Source organism: Piliocolobus tephrosceles, chromosome 18 (assembly GCF_002776525.5).
Source record: "Piliocolobus tephrosceles isolate RC106 chromosome 18, ASM277652v3, whole genome shotgun sequence".
In the NCBI taxonomy this organism is placed as follows: Eukaryota; Metazoa; Chordata; class Mammalia; order Primates; family Cercopithecidae; genus Piliocolobus; species Piliocolobus tephrosceles.
In genome coordinates, this window is record NC_045451.1 from 48,016,107 (window position 1) to 48,038,329 (window position 22,223).

General features: G+C 36.7%; 1 protein-coding gene across 10 annotated transcripts in view; it reads left to right on the forward strand.

Annotated features, from left to right (window-relative positions):
- Nucleotides 1-486: 486 nt before the first annotated feature.
- The window catches only part of NOL4 (nucleolar protein 4), a 407,984-nt gene continuing 386,247 nt past the window's right edge, over nucleotides 487-22,223 (forward strand). For 6 of the 10 annotated variants that reach the window (XM_023207729.1, XM_023207730.1, XM_023207721.1 and 3 more), the window contains exon 1: nucleotides 487-1,048. Coding sequence is in view for 6 of the 10 variants with exons in the window: in XM_023207721.1 (XP_023063489.1) it covers nucleotides 785-1,048 (264 nt within the window). In the remaining 4 variants the exon portion in view is untranslated. Of the gene's footprint in view, nucleotides 1,049-1,564; nucleotides 2,014-22,223 lie in introns of those variants that run through there. The other 4 variants (XM_023207727.2, XM_023207728.2, XM_023207723.2 and 1 more) reach the window with 1 other exon arrangement.

Here is a 22,223-nt window from a genome sequence, read left to right on the forward strand (position 1 = left end):
TAGAATCTACACACAGGGCTGGAATTTATTCCAAATACATCTGAAGAAATGAGATTTTAAACCGTTTTAAAAAATATCTTGATAAAATAATTCTGTAAAACAGAATTTGATAGGTTTAAAAACATGACAGGTAAGAACTTTCTCTCTTTCTAGTCCCTTAACACCCGTCGTGGGGAAGGTCAAATCAGGACCCAGGAGGAAGGAGAGATCCGGGACCCGTGTGCCCTTCGGGGCTCGCAGGCGCTGGGCCGGCGGCTGCTTTCCGGAGAAGCGCAGCCCTCACTCCTGGAACACGGGGCCAGTGGCTGGGGAAGCTTCTGGGGCGCGCGCGGGGAGGCGGCGCTGCGCTCCACCTGCCCAGCCCCGGACGCAGCCCGGGGGCGAGGCGTCTAGGGACCACCCCAATTCAATATTGGGATTTTTAATAAACCAAGGAGTGGGATTTTAATTATTCAAACCCAGCTTCTCTGGGCCAGAATGCTGTTGGGATGGTCCTGGTCACACAATATTAAAGAGACCGATCGCTAAGGGAACAGGAAAAGCGTCCGAGACAGCCTTTGCAATTACGAATGGACCAGACTTGGTAGCACAGGGCATTGATTGCTGGTGCCCAACCGGACCCTCCTCCCCTCTCCCCCTCCCTTCCCCCACCCAAACCAGGCTCCCGCGGCGGCCGGGACCTCGCATCCCTGCAACGTGGCCAGGGCTGCATTTTACATGAGCCCAGGGTGAACAGGTGCGAAGTGCGCTGGGAGCATCCGGCCGGCGGCCGGGCGCGGGGAACATGGAGAGCGAGCGCGACATGTACCGCCAGTTCCAGGACTGGTGCCTCAGGACTTACGGGGACTCAGGCAAGACCAAGACGGTGACCCGTAAAAAATACGAGCGGATCGTCCAGCTCCTCAATGGCTCCGAGTCGAGCTCCACGGACAACGCCAAATTTAAATTCTGGGTCAAATCGAAGGGCTTCCAGCTGGGCCAGCCGGACGAGGTCCGCGGGGGAGGCGGCGGCGCCAAGCAAGTGCTCTACGTGCCTGTCAAGACCACGGTGAGTGACTCGCCTTCCTCTGTTATTTGTCTGCCGGAGCAACCCGGCGGGGAGGGAGGAAGGAGAGAGGCGGGAGAGAGGGGGAGCCGTGAGCCGCCGTTGGCTCGTGTGCCCCCTACCTTCCTCAACCCCCTCCCCAAGTCGTCCCCACTCGCATTAGCCAGGCGCGTTTTCCCCACTGTGGAGTCTTTGTGGTCCTTTATTTTAAAGCGGCAGCGCACCTCCAGAGCTGGCCTGCCTCCCCGCCTCGGGCTCCCGGACCGGCTGCTGGAGCTTCCTTCCCCGGGTCGGGCGGCGTCTAGCGTCCCCGGGCTGGGCCATTGTCCCATGTCCTTCTCTGGGCGCCTGGCGCGTGTCCCACCGCCGCCACCGCGCATAAAGGCCAGGCTGGAAGCCCGGCCGCACGCTCTGAGAACAGACAAGTCTGATCGATAGTCTACAGTGTCTCCTTATTGGCATAAAGCCCGAATGTGGCGCTAGCGGTGGATGTGGGGTTTTCCCCAGGACACCGTCAGGTTTTATCGTTAGATCGCCGCCCAGGAGGCACGGGGCAGCCCGAATGCCTCGATCACTCCCAGAGATCGTTGCCGCGACTGTTGAGATTGTAGATAAGGTCCTGGAGATTCCTCTTCCCCGCCCCCCATTCCCTTCCTCACTTCCCTCTTCTACAAATAAAGCCGCAGCTAGAAGATGAACAACAAAGAGAGATGGGTTTAGGCGCTATCCAATGGTGTGTGTATTTGTTCCTCTTTCTGGGGTGGCTCTAGTCTCATGGCCACAAAGCTCTAGCCCAGGCGCCGTGAGGCACTGGCATTGAGAACCCAGTGCATCTCAGCCTCAGGCTGCAGAAGCCAGTGGGGCTGGGGAGCCGCAGCAGCGTTGATTTCCTTCACAGAAGATGGGAACTGTGGGCTACAAGTAGGATGGCAGATCTGATGCATGAGACCTTTCTGCATCATGCCACGGTGGGTACTCGCCCGGAGTAGGGATGGGGGAGGCTATCTGGCATCCTTTGTATTTTTGCCTTGCTTTGGGGTTTCTTGAGCATTTCCTCCTTTTCACTTTCCTGTACTGGCAACTGTTTCCCGGTGCAGTATTCCTGGAGGATGCTAGAAAGGAGACGCTTTGAAAGCTATTCTATCTCTAATGGAGGTATATTATATTAAACTGAAAATATGTGAATGAAAAGTTATTTTTTAAAGCATTATTTGGAAGGCTCTTTTAGGTTTGGAAATCAGTTTACGGTTTCCTGAGATTAATTAGAAATACTTGTTTGAAGGATGTATATTTATTTTAGAATTTATATAGAAATTGGGAACCGAAAATAAAGGTGAAATGGAAACACACATGAAAGTTCTGTGGTGGTGGTTGTTTTTTAACAGTGTCCTATTGTTGGGAGATTTCTAAGAGATGGACCTATAAATGTGTCTTCTCCTTTAATGTGTGTCACTACTAAAGACAATGGTGAGATTATTGTCTGGCTTTCCTAAATAATGAGGACTAGATTGGCATGAATTAGAACTGAGGTTTATTTACATCTGGATGAGCCAGAAATCTGGTATACAGAATGAAGGGCTTTGATTAATTTGTATCGGGAATAATATCAAGAATTCAAAACATAAACATGCATTTTCCTTTGGACAATACTGAGCTAACTGAATGGATAAAATCATTTAAGATATCTTTACTTAAGGTATTACTTCATAATGTCATGTATGTTTTAAAGGAACACTGTTAGTTGGGAAGTTTATTTTTCATTTCTTTTATGTTAAACTTAGGTCCCTCTATTTAACTGTCAGATAGCTTCACTTGGGTATTGGTACAATGAGTTTATACTCATATGGATTTGACTACACCCACTATATGTATTAACATAAGTGTCCTTTAAAAGATTATTTTCAATAACATAAATTCAGAACAATTCCAGAGACACTAAGATCATCATAAATGCCAGTTATTCAAACTAGCATTCACGCATTAATATACCACGATTTTGAGTCAAAAATTTATGCAGAATTGCTAAAGAATTACTGCTAAGACATCTAGCATAGAGTGACAACTCCAGGGATAATAATAAAGTAACACGTGTTTCTCTATTCAGTAAAGATTCCATATATTTATGGGAGAGAATATAATTCATCAGGTGATTCTTAGATAATGGTTTCCATGTAGTACTTAAGAGCTCTGCTTTTTATTCAAGCCTGTTTTGAAATATTGAAGAGGTTTTTAATTTATGAACTTGTCTATTGCTCTTTATAACATTTTTATACCGCTCCTGACATAGAATTATAGGCTCCTCCTTCTCTGAGAGACAGCCAATCATGATTTCAATGGAGTTAAAAAATAAAGGATCCCCTTTATCATGTGTTTCCCCACATCTCAAATTATTCCTTCCTTAACGATATGTTGATTTTTCTTTCCGATGGTAGAAGTACAGTCACCAAGAGGACAAAAATATATTTTCTCTTAATTCCAAGGCATATATTGATCAAAATAAAATACTGTATTTGAATAGTATTTTCGTGGAGACTAAGAATGATTCTTAGCTGCTTAAGGTTTGAGGGTTCGCGGCTGGCTTTGCTGTCAGTAAGACATGCTTTGCTCCTGATGTTGCAGTAATCCACTGCTGCTGATAATTAGACATCATTACCACTGCGAAAAGGGAAAGAGAAAAGGGGAGAGGACAGGCTGAGGCTAATTATCTACTTTGTTTAATGAAAGAAAGAGAGACTGATGGCACCTGGGAGGTTATGTTAGAACAGAGTAGACACACCACATAAACTTAATTGAAACAAGACTATCTTTAAGTCTCATAGTTAAAGCAGCTTGGTTCTACTCTCATTTTCCCAAAAGAAGAGATGTAGCTTTCCAACTACTTTCCCCCTAAAGCCTAAACTTAACTGATGATAAAATCGAGCAAGTTACAACGGACTTAAAATAAAAATATTGACTACTCAAAAGGATAAATATGCCCTTTAATATTTATCCTGGTCATGTCTAAACCTAAGGGGACATATCTGTCACTGATGTTTAGACTGCTTTTTGATGGAGGAGATACGGTTTGGTCACCAAGCAACAACATCCAGCACCTCAGCCATTTTAGGTCCTGTGTTGGACCTGTGCTTTTGCGCGCCCGCCTGCACTGCACACGCACGCGCATATGCAGTTTGTTGAGCAACCCATCTGCTTTACAGATAGTACCACTGTTATTTTTATACATTCTTTCATTAAAAGTGTCAGAAATTTAGAAGAATGAAAGGATGAATGACTTTAAAACAGTTCTGAAAGCGATATAGCAAATGGTTGACATTGATTACATCCAACTTTTAAGCAGCGGTAGTTTTAAATTCACTTAACTGTGGTAACTCTGTTTTACACATTTGATAGTTCTAGTTTAGTTTGTTTTTAGAAGCTTTTGATCCGGATTAATGGTTTCTGGCAACAATTAGTGGAAACATCACACTTGCAATTTAAACTACCAGAACACATTATGCCATTTGATATTGTGAATGGTAAACTTAGAAAAGCAGAAAATTTATTAAACGCTCTTTTTAAAAAGTCCACTGCATTGTACAAAACATTAGGAATTTGGTAAGCTCATGTTTTTGTCTTTCAGTATCAAGCAAAGAAAGTTATGAATATTGAAACTGTATAATCAAAAGATGTAATACTTTACTTGACCTATATTTGTAGGAACAGACACAAAGGTCTAAATTATGCCCTTCTTATATATATTTCTTTCTTATATTCATTCTCATACAGGTCATAAAATGAATTTCCATCCAAAAAGGAAAATGTGTTATCTTTAGTTGTGTCATTTACAAATGATGATTTATTCAGTTCTGCAATCTGTAGCCTCAGATTTCATATTGTTCTTGCTGTGCATACAACTAATTGATTACTGTACAGTGATTGTAATGAATATTCATGGACTGACTCATAAACAGTAACTGTTTTTGTTATTTTTCTGACTGTGGTTTTGGTCATAAATCCTTTATGCGACATCAGAGTGAAAGAAATAATACCCCAAGAGGAGTCATGTGTACCTTTCCACCTGGCCTAACTTTATGCCTAAGGCACCTATATTAGGCCTTGATCTGGAATCTGCTACAGACCCAGTTATTTATCATGATACTTTGTATCTATGACACAAAGACAAATCGTCATAGTAGTCACTGAGATGGAAACACATTTTTGCTTCTACAGTGGACATTGCTGTTGATAGCCAATGCATTTTTCTTTTCATTAAAGTACTTTGGGAGATCCTGTAGCATAGGATTTGGGGGTGAAATAGACCCCAAGAATGAATATCTGCAATGTGGCTTATTAGCTGACTTAGTGATTCTTTGTAGAGTTGTGAAGAATAAATCATCTATGACAAGTCCCCAGCACAGGTTAGCTCTCAGGGAACAGTAGGGACCATTAGTAAAGGCCACTCTGGCTTGAGTATTAAGGGGCAGGATATTTCCTCTGAATATAAAGAGGAAATATGACCGTGTTAGAGTACGAAGACTATCTCACACTTATTTCTTGAGATACCAGTTTTTGATTTTTTCCATTGGTTCTTCCTTGTCCTGTTAGTAGCCACAATAGGGAGATGGGGCGAGATGTGGCACTCGTATATATTTCTTGTATCATCTTCCTTAGTCTGCTGGGATCCTACTGCCCACGGTTTACTCTCTAGACTCACTGCATAAAACGGAGGAAAGATGAAGAAGAAAATACAGGCATATGCCAGGAGAACTTTCAAGGACTTTAATCTTATGTCAAGTCTATAAAGACCTTTTCCTAATAGCTGTTGTATTTGCTACGACTTTCACTCTTTCTTTTTTGTTTTTTGTTTTGGTCTAACTGGGAAAGATGAATGTGAATCTACTATGTTTTAGGTTATATTCATTTTTACAATCTTTAGATAACAAGATAAAACAAACTTCATGGATAGCATAGATGGCAAGAAACATGGCATAGTGCATAGAGTATAGATTTTAGAGCACAATTTAAATCCTGGCTCTGACATTTACTGGAGTTCTGGGTCGGCTAAAGTTTAACTAAAGATGCAGTTTCCTCTTTATAAAATGTTAGTATTAATACTGGTCTTAGTAGCTTTGCATAATTAGTAGTGTATATAATATATACTAACATATACTATATATACATATACACACATATATACACATACATATACACACACATACACACAAGCATGTGGTATATGCAGCATATGCTGGGCACATAGTAAATGCTAAAAAAAGTTGTTTAAAATATGATTAATAGAACATGAAAATCATGATATAATTATAATTAGGTATATTTTATGAACTCTAAATCACACTGCAACATGGAGCTAAAATACAAGGTCAAGCCCGGTGGCTCACGCCTGTAATCCTAGCATTTTGGGAAACTGAGATGGGAAGATTCCCCAGTGAAACCCCATCTCTACTAAAATACAAAAGAAATTAGCTGAGGCAGGAGAATTGCTTGAACCCGGGAGGCAGAGGTTGCAGTGAGCCGAGATGGCGCCACTGCACTCCAGCCTGGGCGACAGAGTTGAGACTCTCAATTAAAAAGAAAAAAAGAAAAGAAAAGAAAAGAAAAGAAATACAAGGTATACTTGTATGTATTTATGTACACATGTATTATTAAGATTTATTCTACTTCGTTTTTGGAAGAAAAAATGACTGTTATTCTAAAAGTGATACTGTCTCAGCTTTTAACAAAGTTAAATGAAAAGGAAAGAAAGAAAGAAAAAGTCATACCAAATGTCCCATCAAAATGTAGTGACCATAAGCTAATTATGAACATCATTCTAGATTCCTCTCTAAACATATATACCAAGAGTCGATACAATGACTGATAGTTGTATATGGACAGGCAGAAATAATTGTCTAAAACTAGGATGATGATGATATGCTAATTTAAGTAAGAATAAGAAAATATAAGATTGTCAGTGTGACAAAAGAAGAAATACATAAAATTTAATGAATCACCAATAGATAAATGTTTCTTCTCAAAGATATTTATTCCTGAAGTTAATGGAAAAGATTAAGAAAACCTTTAGGATGTTGAGGTACACTTATTTTACCAATTACAAATTTCCATTTTATACAATATTGTTGACTCTCTCTAATGATAAATGAGAAACAAGCATATTTTCACTTCTTCCCACCTCCTTGTTTCTTAGATCCTGGTTTACATTTCATTTCACTTATTATATTATACTTATATATTATAATTTATTATATTCATTATATTATAATTATGTTGTCAGTGTTGTTGATATTAATGTTAAATAATTTAGTTTTAAACATTATTTTCCTATTTAATTGTTTATTGTCTTTTTTGTTACCTGGTTTCCTTTACCTCTGAATTCCTTGATTTGATTGGCTCTCATTACAGTTTATCATTTTTTTCCTGAAGAAGGTCCATGAACTCTAGTCTTTGAATTTCATATACAGTTGAGAGTATTTGTCTTTTACCTTTATCCTGGAAGAACAACTAACCAGATGCAGATTCCTTATTTTACTTTTTCTCTCATAACATTATAGATATTGTGTGTGCTCTGTAAAATTCTAAGGCAAATTGATTTTCCCAAATTTCATGAATTGTTTACTTCTTTATTCTTGAAATTAAATTATTTTGCTGAGATATATTTGAATTTCTTGTCTAACTCTATATTTTGTCCTGGATAACTGTGTGCCTGTTTATGGCTTCAGTTAGGCCTGTGTTCTGGTGACATAATGTGTATCTTCTGAAGTCCAAATCTGTACAGTTGATCCTTGAACAACACAGATCAGGATTGCGTCGGTCTACTTATATGTGGATTTTTTTCAATAAGTATTTGAAAATTTTTGGAAATTTATAACAATTTGAAAAAACTCTCAGATAAACTGCACAATCTATAAATATAAAAAATCTAAGAAAAATATATGCCATGAATGCTTAAAAATCTATGCAGGTACTAGTCTATTCATGGCTTAATAGACTGTCTTTTTGCTAAGGCTTGCAGTCAACAGTAGACTATTAGTAGTTAAGTGTTAAGGGAGTCAAAATTATATGCAGGTTTTCAGCTGCAGAGGGTGTCAGTACACCTAACCCCAGGTTGTTCAAGGGTCAGCTGTATTTTGGATTTTCTATCGGGTGTTTCCACCAAGATATCCCAAAGTATCTCAAATTAAGTATGTCCAGAAACACATTTTTCTTCTTTCCATTTTCCCATCCGAGGTCCTCCCAGCTGACACATCTTTTTCTTATTCCCCTCTCTCCATGGATAGCAGTACAACTTTACTTACCCATACAAGGTGAAATTTGTATGGCAGCCTTGATTTCTCCCTCTCATAGTCAATGTTCAACTGTTGATTGATTCTACCAAGCTAATACCTCGTGAAGCCATCAGATTCTCACCATATTATAAAATATGCTTATTGCTTGATAATTTGTTAAATTTCCCCAAAGCTATTTTGAAGAAAAATTTAATCTCTAGTACCTGGCATAATGGGTGATGCATTTTGATGCTCAGTATTAATGGAATAAATAAAAATCACTTCCCAGTCTGACACCACATAATGGGACATTATACAACAACTTCTTATTTACTACCACACAAGAGCTTTTTAGTTTTATCTACGCATATATATCTATCTGTCCAACTGTCCATCCATCCATCTACCTGTGTGTTTTAATTGTGGTAAAAAACACACAACATAAAAGTTACCATATTAATCATTTTACATTGTAGACTTAAATAGTGTTAAGTATATTCACATTGTCTTGCAACAGATATCCAGAGCTTTTTCATCTTGCATAAGAGAAACTCTGTATTATACAAGAATTCCCCTTTTTCCTTTCTCTCCATCACCTGGTAAAGTGCCATTTTAGTTTCTGATTATATGAATTGAAACTACTTTAGATGCCTCATGTAAGTGGAATCATACAGAATTTGTCTTTTTATCACTGACTCATTTTACTAGCATAAAGTCTTTAAGATTCATCCATGTTATAATTATATGTGACAGGATTTCCCTCCTTTTAAAGGCTGAATAATATTCCATTGTAGGTATATGCCATTTTGTTTGTGCATTCGTTTGTTGATGGCCATTTGAGTTGCTTGTACTTCTATTATTGTGAGTAGTGCTGCTATGAGCATGAGTGGGCAAATTTGTCCTCAAAACCCTACTTTCAATTTTTTTGGATATGTACACAGAAGCAGGTTTGCTGGATCATATGGTAGTTCTAATTTTTTGAGCATCTACTCTACTATTTTTATAGGAGTTTGACCATTTTACAGTCCTACCAACAGCATACAAGGGCAGGCACTCTTTAACACAAAAAAACAGCTGATTTTTTTCCTGCTCTCAAGCTCTTTAATGGGCAGACTACTTTCTTTAGGCAATTGCAAGTGTTGCATGTAATGCAATTAATATGAACATGATATCGATGCCTTACATTTATCAAGTTCTTATTATAGGTTAATGATTGGGCTAATAATTTGAAACAAAAAGTCCCTTTAATCTTCACAATAGTCCTATGGTATTAACACTTTTTATTATACTCATGTGAAGATTATGGTTTACATTAAGTTGAATTTCTAAAAATCACATAGCTTGGGACAATAAACCATTTCAATTGGATTCTAAAACCCTTACTTTAAATCACTGGTTTCCAAATTCTTAAGGTAATGTAACTCAATTGCTAAAAGAAATTCCCCCAATATGTACACTTTCATAAACTACATCTTCATAACACTGCACCAATACTTAACCCATTATAAACTATATTTAAAAATACAAATATATTGGGTTGATACTAAAATACATAAAAATCCAAGTTTTAACATTTCCTTCTTTACCTCAATAGGTTATTTTAGGCACTGCCTGAGTGTACACATACCAATTTGAATACTTTATTCTAATCTATAATACTGTATTGCCTCTCAGAGAACATTGAAGTTAAAACTTTACACTAAGCTGAAATACTTTCTGTCATCTTGTAATAAAATATTTTTATATTTAGGGGGAAACTGAGGAGGAATAATTCTTAACCTCTTAGTTATTAGTACATACACAACTACAAAGATTTCCCATTGGAGAAATCCTTCTAAAAATTCAAGTGGAGAATTCTATATGGAATACTTATTTAAACATGGACCTTTAAAAGTAAAATGAATGTTTCAAATGCTTCTCAAAACATGAAGTTCATGCTTGAATGCAATATTCTAAATTTTACCCCATTTTTTCTTGCTTATACTCCTTTGATTTTATGCCTGTCTTAGTCCATTTTGTGTTGTTATAACAGAATGGATAACTTATAAAGAATGAGGATTTATTTCTTACAGTTCTGGAGGCTGGGAAGCCCAAGGTGAAGGGGCCGGCATCTGGCTCATCCCGTGTCAGAAAATAGAAGGGAGCACTCTCGCGAGAGAGAAGGGAAGGAGTCCAAACGTATTCTTTTATTAGAACTCAATGCAGATATCAATGACATTAATTCATTCATAAGAAGAGAGGCCAGGCGCGGTGGCTCATGCCTGTAATCCCAGCACTTTGGGATGCCGAAGCAGGCAGATCACAAGGTCAAGAGATCAAGATCATCCTGGCCAATGTGGTGAAACACCATCTGTACTAAAAATATAAAAATTAGCTGGGTGTGGTGATGTGTGCCTGTAGTCCCAGCTACTCAGGAGGCTGAGGTAGGACAATCGCTTGAACCCGGGAGGCGGAGGTTGCAGTGAACCGAGATTGCACCGCTGCACTCCAGAGTGAGACTCTTGTCTCAAAAGAAATAAAATAAAATAAATAAGTAAATAAGAACAGAGCCCTCATGACCTAATCACCTCTTGAAGGTTCCACTTCTCAACACTGTTGCATTAGGGATTAAGTTTTCAACAAAGGAACTTCGGGGAACACATTCAAACCCTGGCAATAACCATATATCTCTATCTATCATGAAGGGTTCTTCAGTGTTTTGTACATTGTGGTAGTCAGAATCCCAGGATAAGTCTCAGATGACCCCCACCTTTGTATAATCCCTTCTACTTTGAGTGTGGGCAGCATCTGAGAACATGACGAGCCCCATAACTTTCATAATTATTATGTTATATGGTAAGGCTGACTTTAAGAAAGGGGGACCTTTCATGTGGATCTGATTTAATCACTTTAGCCTTTTAAAAGCAGGGGGTATTTTCCTGGCTACTCCAAGAAGAGGAAGTCAGGGTGGTATGGAACCTAAAATGTACTTGTTCTTGCTGAAATGCAGTGGGGGCTTGTGGTTAAGAGCTGAGAGTGGTCTCTCCATGCTGAGAGCACACTTGGCCAACACCAAGCACAATAATGGGAACTGCAGTCCTACAACCACAAGGGAATGAATTCTGCCAACAGCCTAAGGGAACTTGGAGGTGGATTTTCCCTAGTGGAGCTTCCACATGAGAATGCAGTTGGCTGACACCTTGATTTCAGCTTTATGAGAACCTGAGCAGAGGACCCAGTTAAAACATGCCAGTCTTCTGACCCACAGAAAATGAGATAAGGTTTGAGAAGTTGTAAACCATTCAATTTGTGGTAATTTGTTACACAGTAAAATGGAACTGATACATAGTTCTTTAATGCAAAATTACCAAAAACATGTGTGTAATTAACAGGTCAATTTTTAACAAGTGTATTTGACCTAGATTATTTGTGGTTTAGGATACAGCTGGAAATAGCTTGAATGTTCTTTTCCTCTAATACCTTATGTATTGCTATTTATATAGTTTTTGATGCGATGGTCTATAATTTAGTAAAAGATGTAATCTCTCACAGATCATTTGACATATTTAGTGATGACTCCTTAGGAATATATGTGTATATAAAAGTTACTTTGATTTTTCTCTAAATGTTTTTATTTTTAAACATTATTTCATTATATTCCATTCATCTCTTGAGTAGAATACAAGGTAGCATACTGTTTTAGCAGTAGGATGGAGAAACAGAAGTAGACATATCAAAGGAAATTGTTGTTCTCATAATTATAATTAATTTACATTAAAGAATTTTTGAAAACTTACATAAAAGGAAATATAACAAAATATAATATTTGTTCTCATTTATTAGAAATAATCATTCTATAATTTTATTTTTTATAACTTGCTTAAATATTACACATTTTGAAGAAGATCTGCCTAACATTTGGGGGATAGAATATAAAAAGTAGCAGCAATTGGCAAGTCTTTTTCTTTTGTCAAGATACTGGAGGAAATTGTAAATTAGTCTCCCCTCTCTACGTTGAGTTTATTTTGATTTTCTTCCTTTCTATCTGAGGTTTATTCAATAGGCTCTTATGTTCCACTCTTTCTAATTTTAATCAAATATTCTTTTGTGATTCTCACAGTTATGAGTTTTTGAAGTATTTTGGAGCTGTTAGAAAATTGGAAGTTTGAGAAAAATTCAGAGAATAAATTTAAGAAGTTGAAACACTAGTTTTGAGAATAAGGAATAACCTTATTGGTTCTCACTGGATGTAACTACAGTTGCCAGATGGCTGAAGGATTTTAGGGTTTTAATCTAGGGCCATGGGGTAAAGCTAAGTGGCACATATGGGGACCTAAGGCCTAGCCTGGTCATAGTAGTGCCATGCTCTACCCAATTGACCTAATTAGATGAGATTTTTCAAATCTAATATCAAAGGTTTGTTTGAATATCAGATGTGGGTCATTGTTATCTAAGCACTCTCTGTTTACATGCTCGTTGTTGTTTACCTGAGGCCAAGAAAGAATTTTTGCTGTTATTGCTCATTTTTCTCTGTAAAAGCTGCCATCATAGACAATTAGTTTATTTGTTTGTTCTTACTAATTTATAATATGTAATTCATAATTAGCAGTAACTTGAACAGGGGTAAGATGACATTTATCTTGAACTACCTATTAAAGGAGGACTTTTCTTTTCTTCTTTTCTTTTCTTTTCTTTTCTTTCTTTCCTTTTTTTGGTTTTTTGACAGAGTCTACTCTGTCACTCAGCCTGGAGTGCGGTGCTGTGATCTTGGCTCACTGCAACCTCCACCATAAAGGAGGATTTTTCTACAAATTCATGATAAGATAGCAGAGGGGGCATGCTTTTCTACTACAACAAGAAAAAACTTTTTCTTAAACTTTCTCTGTCCTTCTATAAACAATTCATATGTCTGTTCCACTATAAATGGTGCTGTAATGTAAAAATTAGGTGTTATGAGTAAGTACCCTTTAGCTAATTTGTATTACTTTGTTGTAAATGCATGGAGTATAATAATAATGTGCCCCCTAGTATTTTCAAATAAAATAAGTCATTCTCTAAAATTGAAATGTAATCAACATAGTTAATCAATACAGTGATATCCAAAGTCACTGTAAAGTGACAGAATGGCTATAACACTGTGGGACCAGACTGTAACGTGCCTGAAAACTTAATGAAAGCTCTTTTAATAGAGCTTCACTGGTGAACTAACACTAACTTTCTCTTTCTTCTGTATAACATCATGACTGATACCCAGGGCATGGACAGGCTCACTCATAGTGATCTGCTCTGCAGTTATTTGCACTTTCTGCACATACAATAGAGTTGCAGGCATACCATTGGTTATGTTTTTCCCATACCCTCTTTTGCTAGTTTCACTTATAATTAGTGATTTAAATATATCATAAACTGAGAAAATGAGTGCAAAATTTCAACTCAGTGCATTGCAAAGACTCAAAATAAGGATGAGTTACTAAAAAGACCTATAAAAAAAAGAACTTCGAATTCTGTACTACTTAGATTACTTTACAAGTAATTACTAATTTCCCATTCTACTTTAAAGTAATTGAAACTGGAATTACAGGCAATGTTTCTTGGAAGGGTTATACACTTGCAATGCTCATCATGCTTAATGACTCACACTTAAAGATCTTTGTCCTATCACAAAAGTTTAGCAAATAATTATACATTAGTATGTGTTCAATGGAAATGTAATATTAAGAAGTATATGATCTTTTAGCCTTCCAACTTTAACTTCTTATGACTGAAAAGCTTCACAATTGATAACAAGAGCTTTTTGAATTAACATAGAAAGTGTTAATAAGTTTTTGGTCAGCCATAGAACTATGAATTAAAGATATAAATATTGGCTGTGCCCACAGAATAATATATTGTCTTGATAACTGAGGAACTTAGTGTTTCCTGAAGGGTTATCCCTATTATTGAGGAAAATGTTTACATCCATAAGAGCCTGAGGACCCTTAAATACTTGCCATTATTTTAACCTCTTTAAATCCATATTTAACTCGTTGTAATTATTTGTGTTTCTAACCACCTTGACCAGAGAGAATTCACAGGTTGAACTGTTGCCAATGATGGGACTATTTAACAGTTATATTTCTCAATATACATTACGTAATCTTAGGTTTTATACTACTTCGATTTCTTGTGAGTTTTGATTGAGTTCAGAGTCTGTATTTTAATCAGTCTATATACACAAATGAGACCTCCAAAAATAATCACTATGGCTATTGAGAAGAGGAGGGCAAATGGATGTTAGGGAGTCCACTATAACCTGACTCCCTTAGAATTTTCCCTTTTCTATAACCGTTTTATCTTAGATTTCAGTTCTCTTGCCATCCTGTTAATGTATTCCAGTTCTCTTGCCATTCATCATGCCTAATGAATGGATTGTTTTAAAAAATATGATACCTAGCATATTTTTTAGTTATGGTTTAAAATACAACTTTAAATTCTGCTATTTTTTATTAAAATTAATAAATTTTAATAAAATTTCTCAACATTTCTCAATGTTGCTACATAATGATAATTATTTTTATGCCTTTACAAATAATCAAGTATATGTATTATAATTTTATTTATCATTTCTATTTAATGTGTGATTTTACTTATTTTCTGGGTTTTTTTTCTTTTTTTTAGACAGAGTCTCACTTGGCCGCCCAGGCTGTAGTGTAGTGGTGTGATCTCAGATACCAGGTTCAAGCAGTTCTTCTGCCTCAGCCTCCAGAGTAGCTGGGATTACAGGCACCCACCACCATGCCTGGCTAATTTTTGTATATTTAATAGAGATGGGGGTTTCAACATGTTGACAAAGCTGGTCTCGAACTCCTGACTTCAGGCAATCTGTCTGACTCTGCCTCCCAAAGTGCTAGAATTATAGGCATAAGCCATCGCACCCGGCCTATTTCTTGCTTTAAATCCCCTTTCCCAGTGAATTACGATAATTACAGTTTTCTTTTCATTTTTTCGAGATGGAGTCTTGCTCTGTTGCCCAGGCTAGAGTGCAGTGGCGCAATCTCGGCTTACTGCAACCTCTGCCTCCTGGGTTCAAGTGATTCTCCTGCCTCAGCCTCCTGAGCATTTCAGGCTACAGGCAAGAACCACCATGCCTGGAGTTTTTTTTTTTTTTTTTTTTTTTGCAATTTTAGTAGAGATGGGGTTTCACCTTTTGGCCAGGCTGGTCTGGAACTCCTGACCTTAGGTGATCCACCCACCTGGGCCTCCCAAAGTGCTAGGATTACAGGTGTGAGCCACTGTGCTCAGCCAATAATTACAGTTTTCATTTAAAAATGTGTATGTGTCTGTGTATTACAACTGATATTTTGAACCTTGGAGGACTTTATGTGAATCTTGTTAGTAAGATTCTGAGAGGTTTTTTTTGAATCTTTTTCTTGTCATCTAGCTGAGGACATCTCATCTATTACCATGCCTACCAGTCACCTGAGGATCTTGCTAAAATGGACATTCTGGGTCAGGGTGGGGCTCATGAGTCTTTGTTCCTAGAAAACTACCATAGGGTTCCAGAGCTGGCTACGCTCACTATGAACCATCCCTTCCACTGATAACACTAAAAACTCTGGGAGGAATATACAACATAACTCCCTGAGGATTCTGAAAAACAAACAATAGCAGGGAAAATGAGGATGGATGTCAACTGCAAGTACACAGCACAAGGGGTGAGTTTCCTTTGCCCTGCCCCCCTTCATCTGCTGGATTTAATCTAAGGACAGCCTCAGTCATGAAACTGCACAATGACAGCAGATAATACTAATTCTGAGTAAAAGCTCTTTCTGTCCAGAGGACCACGAATAGGGTTCCTTGACACCTGCAAAATGTGAAGGGATCACCGTGTCTGTTTTTTTCCTCCTATTTTCACTAATAGCCTAGCATGAGGGCAACCCTGCTCATGGAGCTGCACTGCTGATGTGATGGTAGCAGTGCCAGCAGAGAGGGGCCTAAAAACCTGAGTGGAAACCTGGCCTCTGGCCAGAAGAACAGAAAACAGAAGTTCCCTTGGTCCCTGTGGCAAAAGAGTGTGTGTGAGATTCTCTTTTTCAGGGCTACATTTTCCTGGAGATGGCCTCAATCACATGGAATTGTGCAACAGTGCACATAACTAAAACTTTAAGAGGTAACAAAGTTTTCAGGCCAGAAACATCAGAAAAAAAGTAATCTGTTGGGAATTAGAGAGTGTGAGGGAAATTCCAAAGAGAAGATCCCCTAAATCTTTGTATTAACTGTGTTCATTGTCAAGCTAAGAATGTGCAGAATATATGCAAAGCACCACGGCAAAGTCTTTGAGAACTAAAATATGATATAAACCACTGCACAAATCCAAGGCTAACTCTGAGTTGCATGGATGCAGGGTAGAACCAAAGAAACATTTCAAAATTTAAAAACTGAACTGACATTGGAATCACTAACTGTGAAGACGAGACAGAATTTTTGGTGTCAGTTTAATGGGATTTACTGCATGCTATCCAAATATAATATTTTTTTCAAAGGATTTTATCAAGATTAAGAGTTTCACAACATAGTATTCAAAATGTTCAGGTTACATCTGAAATTATTTGGCATATAAAGAACAATGAAAAGGGAACAAATCTTAAGAGAGAAAAAAATCAATAGATGTCAACAATGAGTTGGGCCAGATGTTGGAATTATAAAGGATTTAAAGGCAGCTAACATAATCATGCTCTATATTGAAAATGCAAACACTGTTGAAATAAATGAAAAGATAGACTTTTTCAGCACAGAAACTGTCAAAAGAATCAAATGTCAATATTTGAATTAGAATGTATGTGATAAAAATTCAGTAAGTGGGCTCAAAAGTAGAATGGAGATGGCAGATGGAAGAGTCAATGAATTTAAAGGTAGATCAATAGAAATTATCCTTGCTGAAAAACAGAGTAGAAAAAATATTTAAGAAAGCACACTCAGGGATCTATAGTACAGTATCAGAAGATCTAATGTTTGTACCAGTGGAATCATAGAAGGAGAAAAGAAAGGAATTGGTAGATAAAAAAAAATTAGAAAAATAATGGCTGAATGTTTTCCAAATTTGTTCGCAGGCCAATTCAAAATGCTTGGTGGAACTCAAACAAGATAAACTCAAAGAAAAATTATTCCCAAACACATCATAATTGAAACTAATGAAAGAAAACCATCTTGAAAGAAGCCAGGGGAAAATTACACATTATTTGTAGGCAAACAGTAATTGAAATTACTGCAGACTTTTCATCAGAAACCATGAAGCCCAGAAGACAAAAATCTTTAAAATGCTGAAAGAAAATAATTGTATATCTAGTGAAGCCTTTTTTAGAAAAAAGGTGGTATAAGATTTTCTCAGATGAAGGAAAACCATGAATTAATTTCCAGCAGGCCTATTCTAAAATAAATGCTGAAGAAAGTTCTTCAGTATGAATAGAAATGATATTACAAGGGTATCTGGAGCTTCAGTAATGTAAAAAGACCAAAATAAATTATAGGTAGATTACTTTCATTCTATACATTATTTAAAATATGTATGACTGCTGAAAAAATACAGCATTGTATAGTGGGACTTTAAATCTCTGTGTAGATGTGATATTGTGATATGTATGGCTCTATGTGACATACAAAGGATGTTCCCTGACCAGAAAGGGTTTAAACTACAAATCTGTAAGAGAAAGTTGTCTGGAAATTCCCCAAGTATTTAAAGATTAAATAACATTCATCCAAATAATCCATGGGTGAAAGAAGAAATTCTAAGATAAATTAGACAGTATTTTGACGTGAATAAAATGATAATGTAGCATATCAAAATGTGTGGGATGTACCTTAAGCAAAGCTTTGAGCAAAATTTATGGCAATAAATGCTAATATTAAAGATAAAATTTCTTAATAATTTAAGCTTTCACCTAAGAAATAAGAAAAATAAGAATAAATGGAACTCAGTGAAAGCAGAAACTTAATTTTAGTTAATTCCTATTGAATTAATTTAGTTAATTCATTGGTAATTTTGAGGTATCCCTTTGCCTGGGGTTTTAAAGTTCAAGGATGGTCCATATAGGGGCATATTCCTGGAGTAAGGAGGCGATAGGGTCTTGGTTATCTGCTAATCACCTTGGCAACTGCTTGTATACACATTTTCCCATAAATTTGCTTCTGTCATGTGGATTGGCAATGTGATTCACTTGCTTCTGAATACAGGGAATATGCAAGTTTAGGACCCTCTTAAATATTTTCGTGTCTTTCTTGCTGCAGCATCCCAAGAGTTCATGGGATGAACTCACCTAATTTCCCAGAGTGAGGCTGTCTTATACTAACATGCACTGGCATTCAGTTATCTCTATTCTACTGCTCAGAAACCACTTTGGGTGGAGAAAACTATAAAAGACATGCCACCCGCTGATACATTTGGAATTTCATAATTTTCCAAAACTATTTGGGTTTAGTTTCCTAGAATTCTTACACAATGGGGAGGCGTAGAAAGCAGAGCTACTTCTTGGGAACTCATGAATATATAGGCTACATTTTCTTTTCATATCTCTTTATCCACTGAGAGAATTGTTATGTCATTGAAAATGTGGAAGCTGTTTATTATTTAATCAACATTCCTTCAGGTCTATTGTTTATGGCATAAATAATATATGATGAGTTTTCCAGACTTTAAGTTTCTGAAGCTTGAAAGCTTAGGGTTCTGTAAATCCAAGTAAACTTTTGAAATTTAAAATCCAGGACTTAAACATTTTTCAAAAAATCTGTTTCCATAACAACGTTAATCCAGGGCAGTAAGGATGGAATGCTTTAACAATCTGGTTTAGAGAAAGGACTAGGATACAGATAGAAATGCAAATGACAGAAATCGGTTCACACTTCAACACTTTTCTCAATATATGTGAAATTGGGACAGTAAATGGTATCTACTTCACGTGGTTATTGTGATGATTAAATGAGTACATTTAACAATACATGTGATGTGATGCATGTGCCAGTTTCTGACAACTAAGAATTTAACTCTTCTTCCCCATTATTCTCACCTCTTCCTTTTTTACTCAGTATTGTCAACTTTTTTCTTTTATAATTGGTATAAACTTAGGAGTTCTGAAGTACCATCTCTGACTAAAGATAATGGAAAGATGGCTTAGGGTTTATTCATTTATCTATGAAACAATTCAGAAAAATAATATGCTTGAAGGGAGGCTTGTGCCCATGGCACTGAATTAGAACCCAGCTGGCTAAAGTCAGAGTAGGAACTTAATTTTCTTCACTCATTCTTTTTTCCTACCCACTATTTAGGATAAATTTTGACCAAAACACATTTTTAAAAGTCTTTTCAATTAAATGGAATGTTTTGTTACCCTAGCCTTAAAGTGCAGCATATTCAAAATTATAAAAATCCAAGGATTAGAGAACTTCAGAATATTGAAATTAAAATGAATGACATAAGACAAATATGATAGTATTACTGGAAAGATTGCTTTGGGGACTAGTGAATTAAACAATACATATTGCAGACTACAAGAACTAATCACCTGAGATTATTTGTGATAAGGGGTTTAGAACTTACTGTCAAAGAGCACAGACTTTCCTCCAATTGCAGAGACTATACGTAATAATCAGATCATGGGAGAAATACCATGTATGTTATTGCAGAATAATAAGGTGTTATATATGTGTATTTTATATGCACATACTAAAGTTGGTTGAGCACCATTTTTGGAACAAATTGAATTTTTAATGAGTCAACACTCGACAGGGTGGCTTCAGGTGAGGCAGGAAATAATGAGGAGAGGTGCACACTGTCTACACTGTCTTATCAGCACTTGTCACATCCTATTAATTTTTAAAATAGAAATAAAAGCATATATTTTTTTCTCATTCAAAATAAAGTCAAAAGTAGTTAGGGTAGAGATGGTGTAGTGGAGTCCCTGGGTCATAAGAGACCAAGACTTCTACTTTTCTGCTTGCCATCTTTAATATTTCGCTTTCATTCTCAAGACCACTTGCTGGGGCTGTTCTAGTGCTGATAAATATGCTGCTTTCTCGGCAGAAAGGGCCGTGTGTGTCTGCGTGTGTGTGTGTGTGTGTGTGTGTGAGAGAGAGAAAGAGAGGAAGAGAGAGAGAGAGAGATCGAGGGGCTGTTCCAACTCTCCAATCCCACTTTTTTGAACTGAATTTTTTATTGAAATAATTGTAGATTCACATGCAATTGTAAGAAATATTACACTTACCCCACTTCCCAGCAATGGTAACAATTTTCAAAGCTATAATATAATATTATCACAGCCAAAATAATTGTATTGATATAATCTACCAATCTTTTTACAAATTTTCCCAGCTTTACTTATGTGTGTGTGTCTGCATATTAATTTCTATACAGTTTCATTGTGTATGGGTTTGTGTATCCACCACCACACTCCAAACATGGAGCAGTTCTAATACCATAAGGAAACCTCAGTCTGCACTTTTATAGTCACATCCATCTCTTTGCTGTTCCTTCCTCCTGCCATGACCCCCATTCCTAACCACTGATCTGTACTGCGTTTCTAAAATCCCTCATTTCAAAATGGACCTATATAGCGCATAACCTTTGGGGATTGGCTTGTTTTTTTCACTTAGTATAATTCCCTGGAGATTTATCCAAGTTGTCATTTGTTTCAATAGTTTGTTTCCTTTTTGTTACTGAGCAGTATTTTACAGTATGTATTTATCACTATTTTATCATCATTAATCTGTTGAAGGATAACTGGTCTGATTTCAGCTTTGGGCTATTACACATAAGGCCATTATAAATATTTGTGTACAGGATTTTGTGTGAGCACACCTTTTCATTTCTCTCCATTAAATGCCCAAGAATGCAGTTGCTGTGGTGTGGGATAATTATATGTTTACGTATTTATGTATTTATGTATTTAGTTTGTTAAATTGTTTACCAGAGTGTCTGTACCATGCACTTTCCTACCAGCTACATATGTGTGGTACAGTTTGCTATCCTAGCCATTTTTAAAATGTAATGGTAGTAACAGTTTATACCAATAACAACATCATGAAAGTCACACTTTCTCTTTATGAGCAATTATTCAGTGGATTTGAAGATAACTGTCACGAACACAAATATGACCATAGAGGTATCATTTTAATATTTTCTCAATTTTCATTTTAGAAAATGTATGGATGTTTACTGAGTTTAGTCATATCCACCATCAATACCTTTACCTTATAAGTTGTGTTTAACTTTCTTTGAAAAGTTTCTTACTAGTGCTCTCCATTTTAGTCAAAGTTAGAAAAATCGACAGGTCTAAATCATTCAGCCAGGTGGGTATCTTCATAAAATGGAAGCTGTAGAAATAAGTATTTTCAATGTTAATGTTTATAAGCAGTGAAAGAAAGGATTCAGTTTTTAACTCTAAGATTAAAATATTGATGTGAAAAGGATAGATTACAGTAAATCATGTAGATGTACAATTTATTACTTAACAATTTCAGTCTAATGGACTAACAAGGATATGCTAAAATTTGTCTTTCAAACATAAGCCCTTAACAGCAGCAATACTTACCTTAATCATCTTAGTATCCTTAGAACCCTGCATGGTATCTAACTCAGAGTAAGTGCTTAATAAACACTTAATATAATAATTAAATTAGAGTAAAAGTGGGGTTTGGACTGACTTTTTTTTAGGTCAATACAAATTGAAGTAAGCTTTGTTGGTACTAAAACTCTAACTGGTTACCAGATTCAGGACAAATACAATTTAATGAGCTTGTTTAACATTTTTAATGCTCCAAAATAAAGTAATCAAATATATTTGCTGATAATAAAAAATATTTACACAAATCTAGGTAAGTAGAACATTTCCCATATAGAATAAACATAGATCTAGATGAAAGAAGAGATAGTATATTTCTTGACTAGACCATTAGTAACAGAATATTGA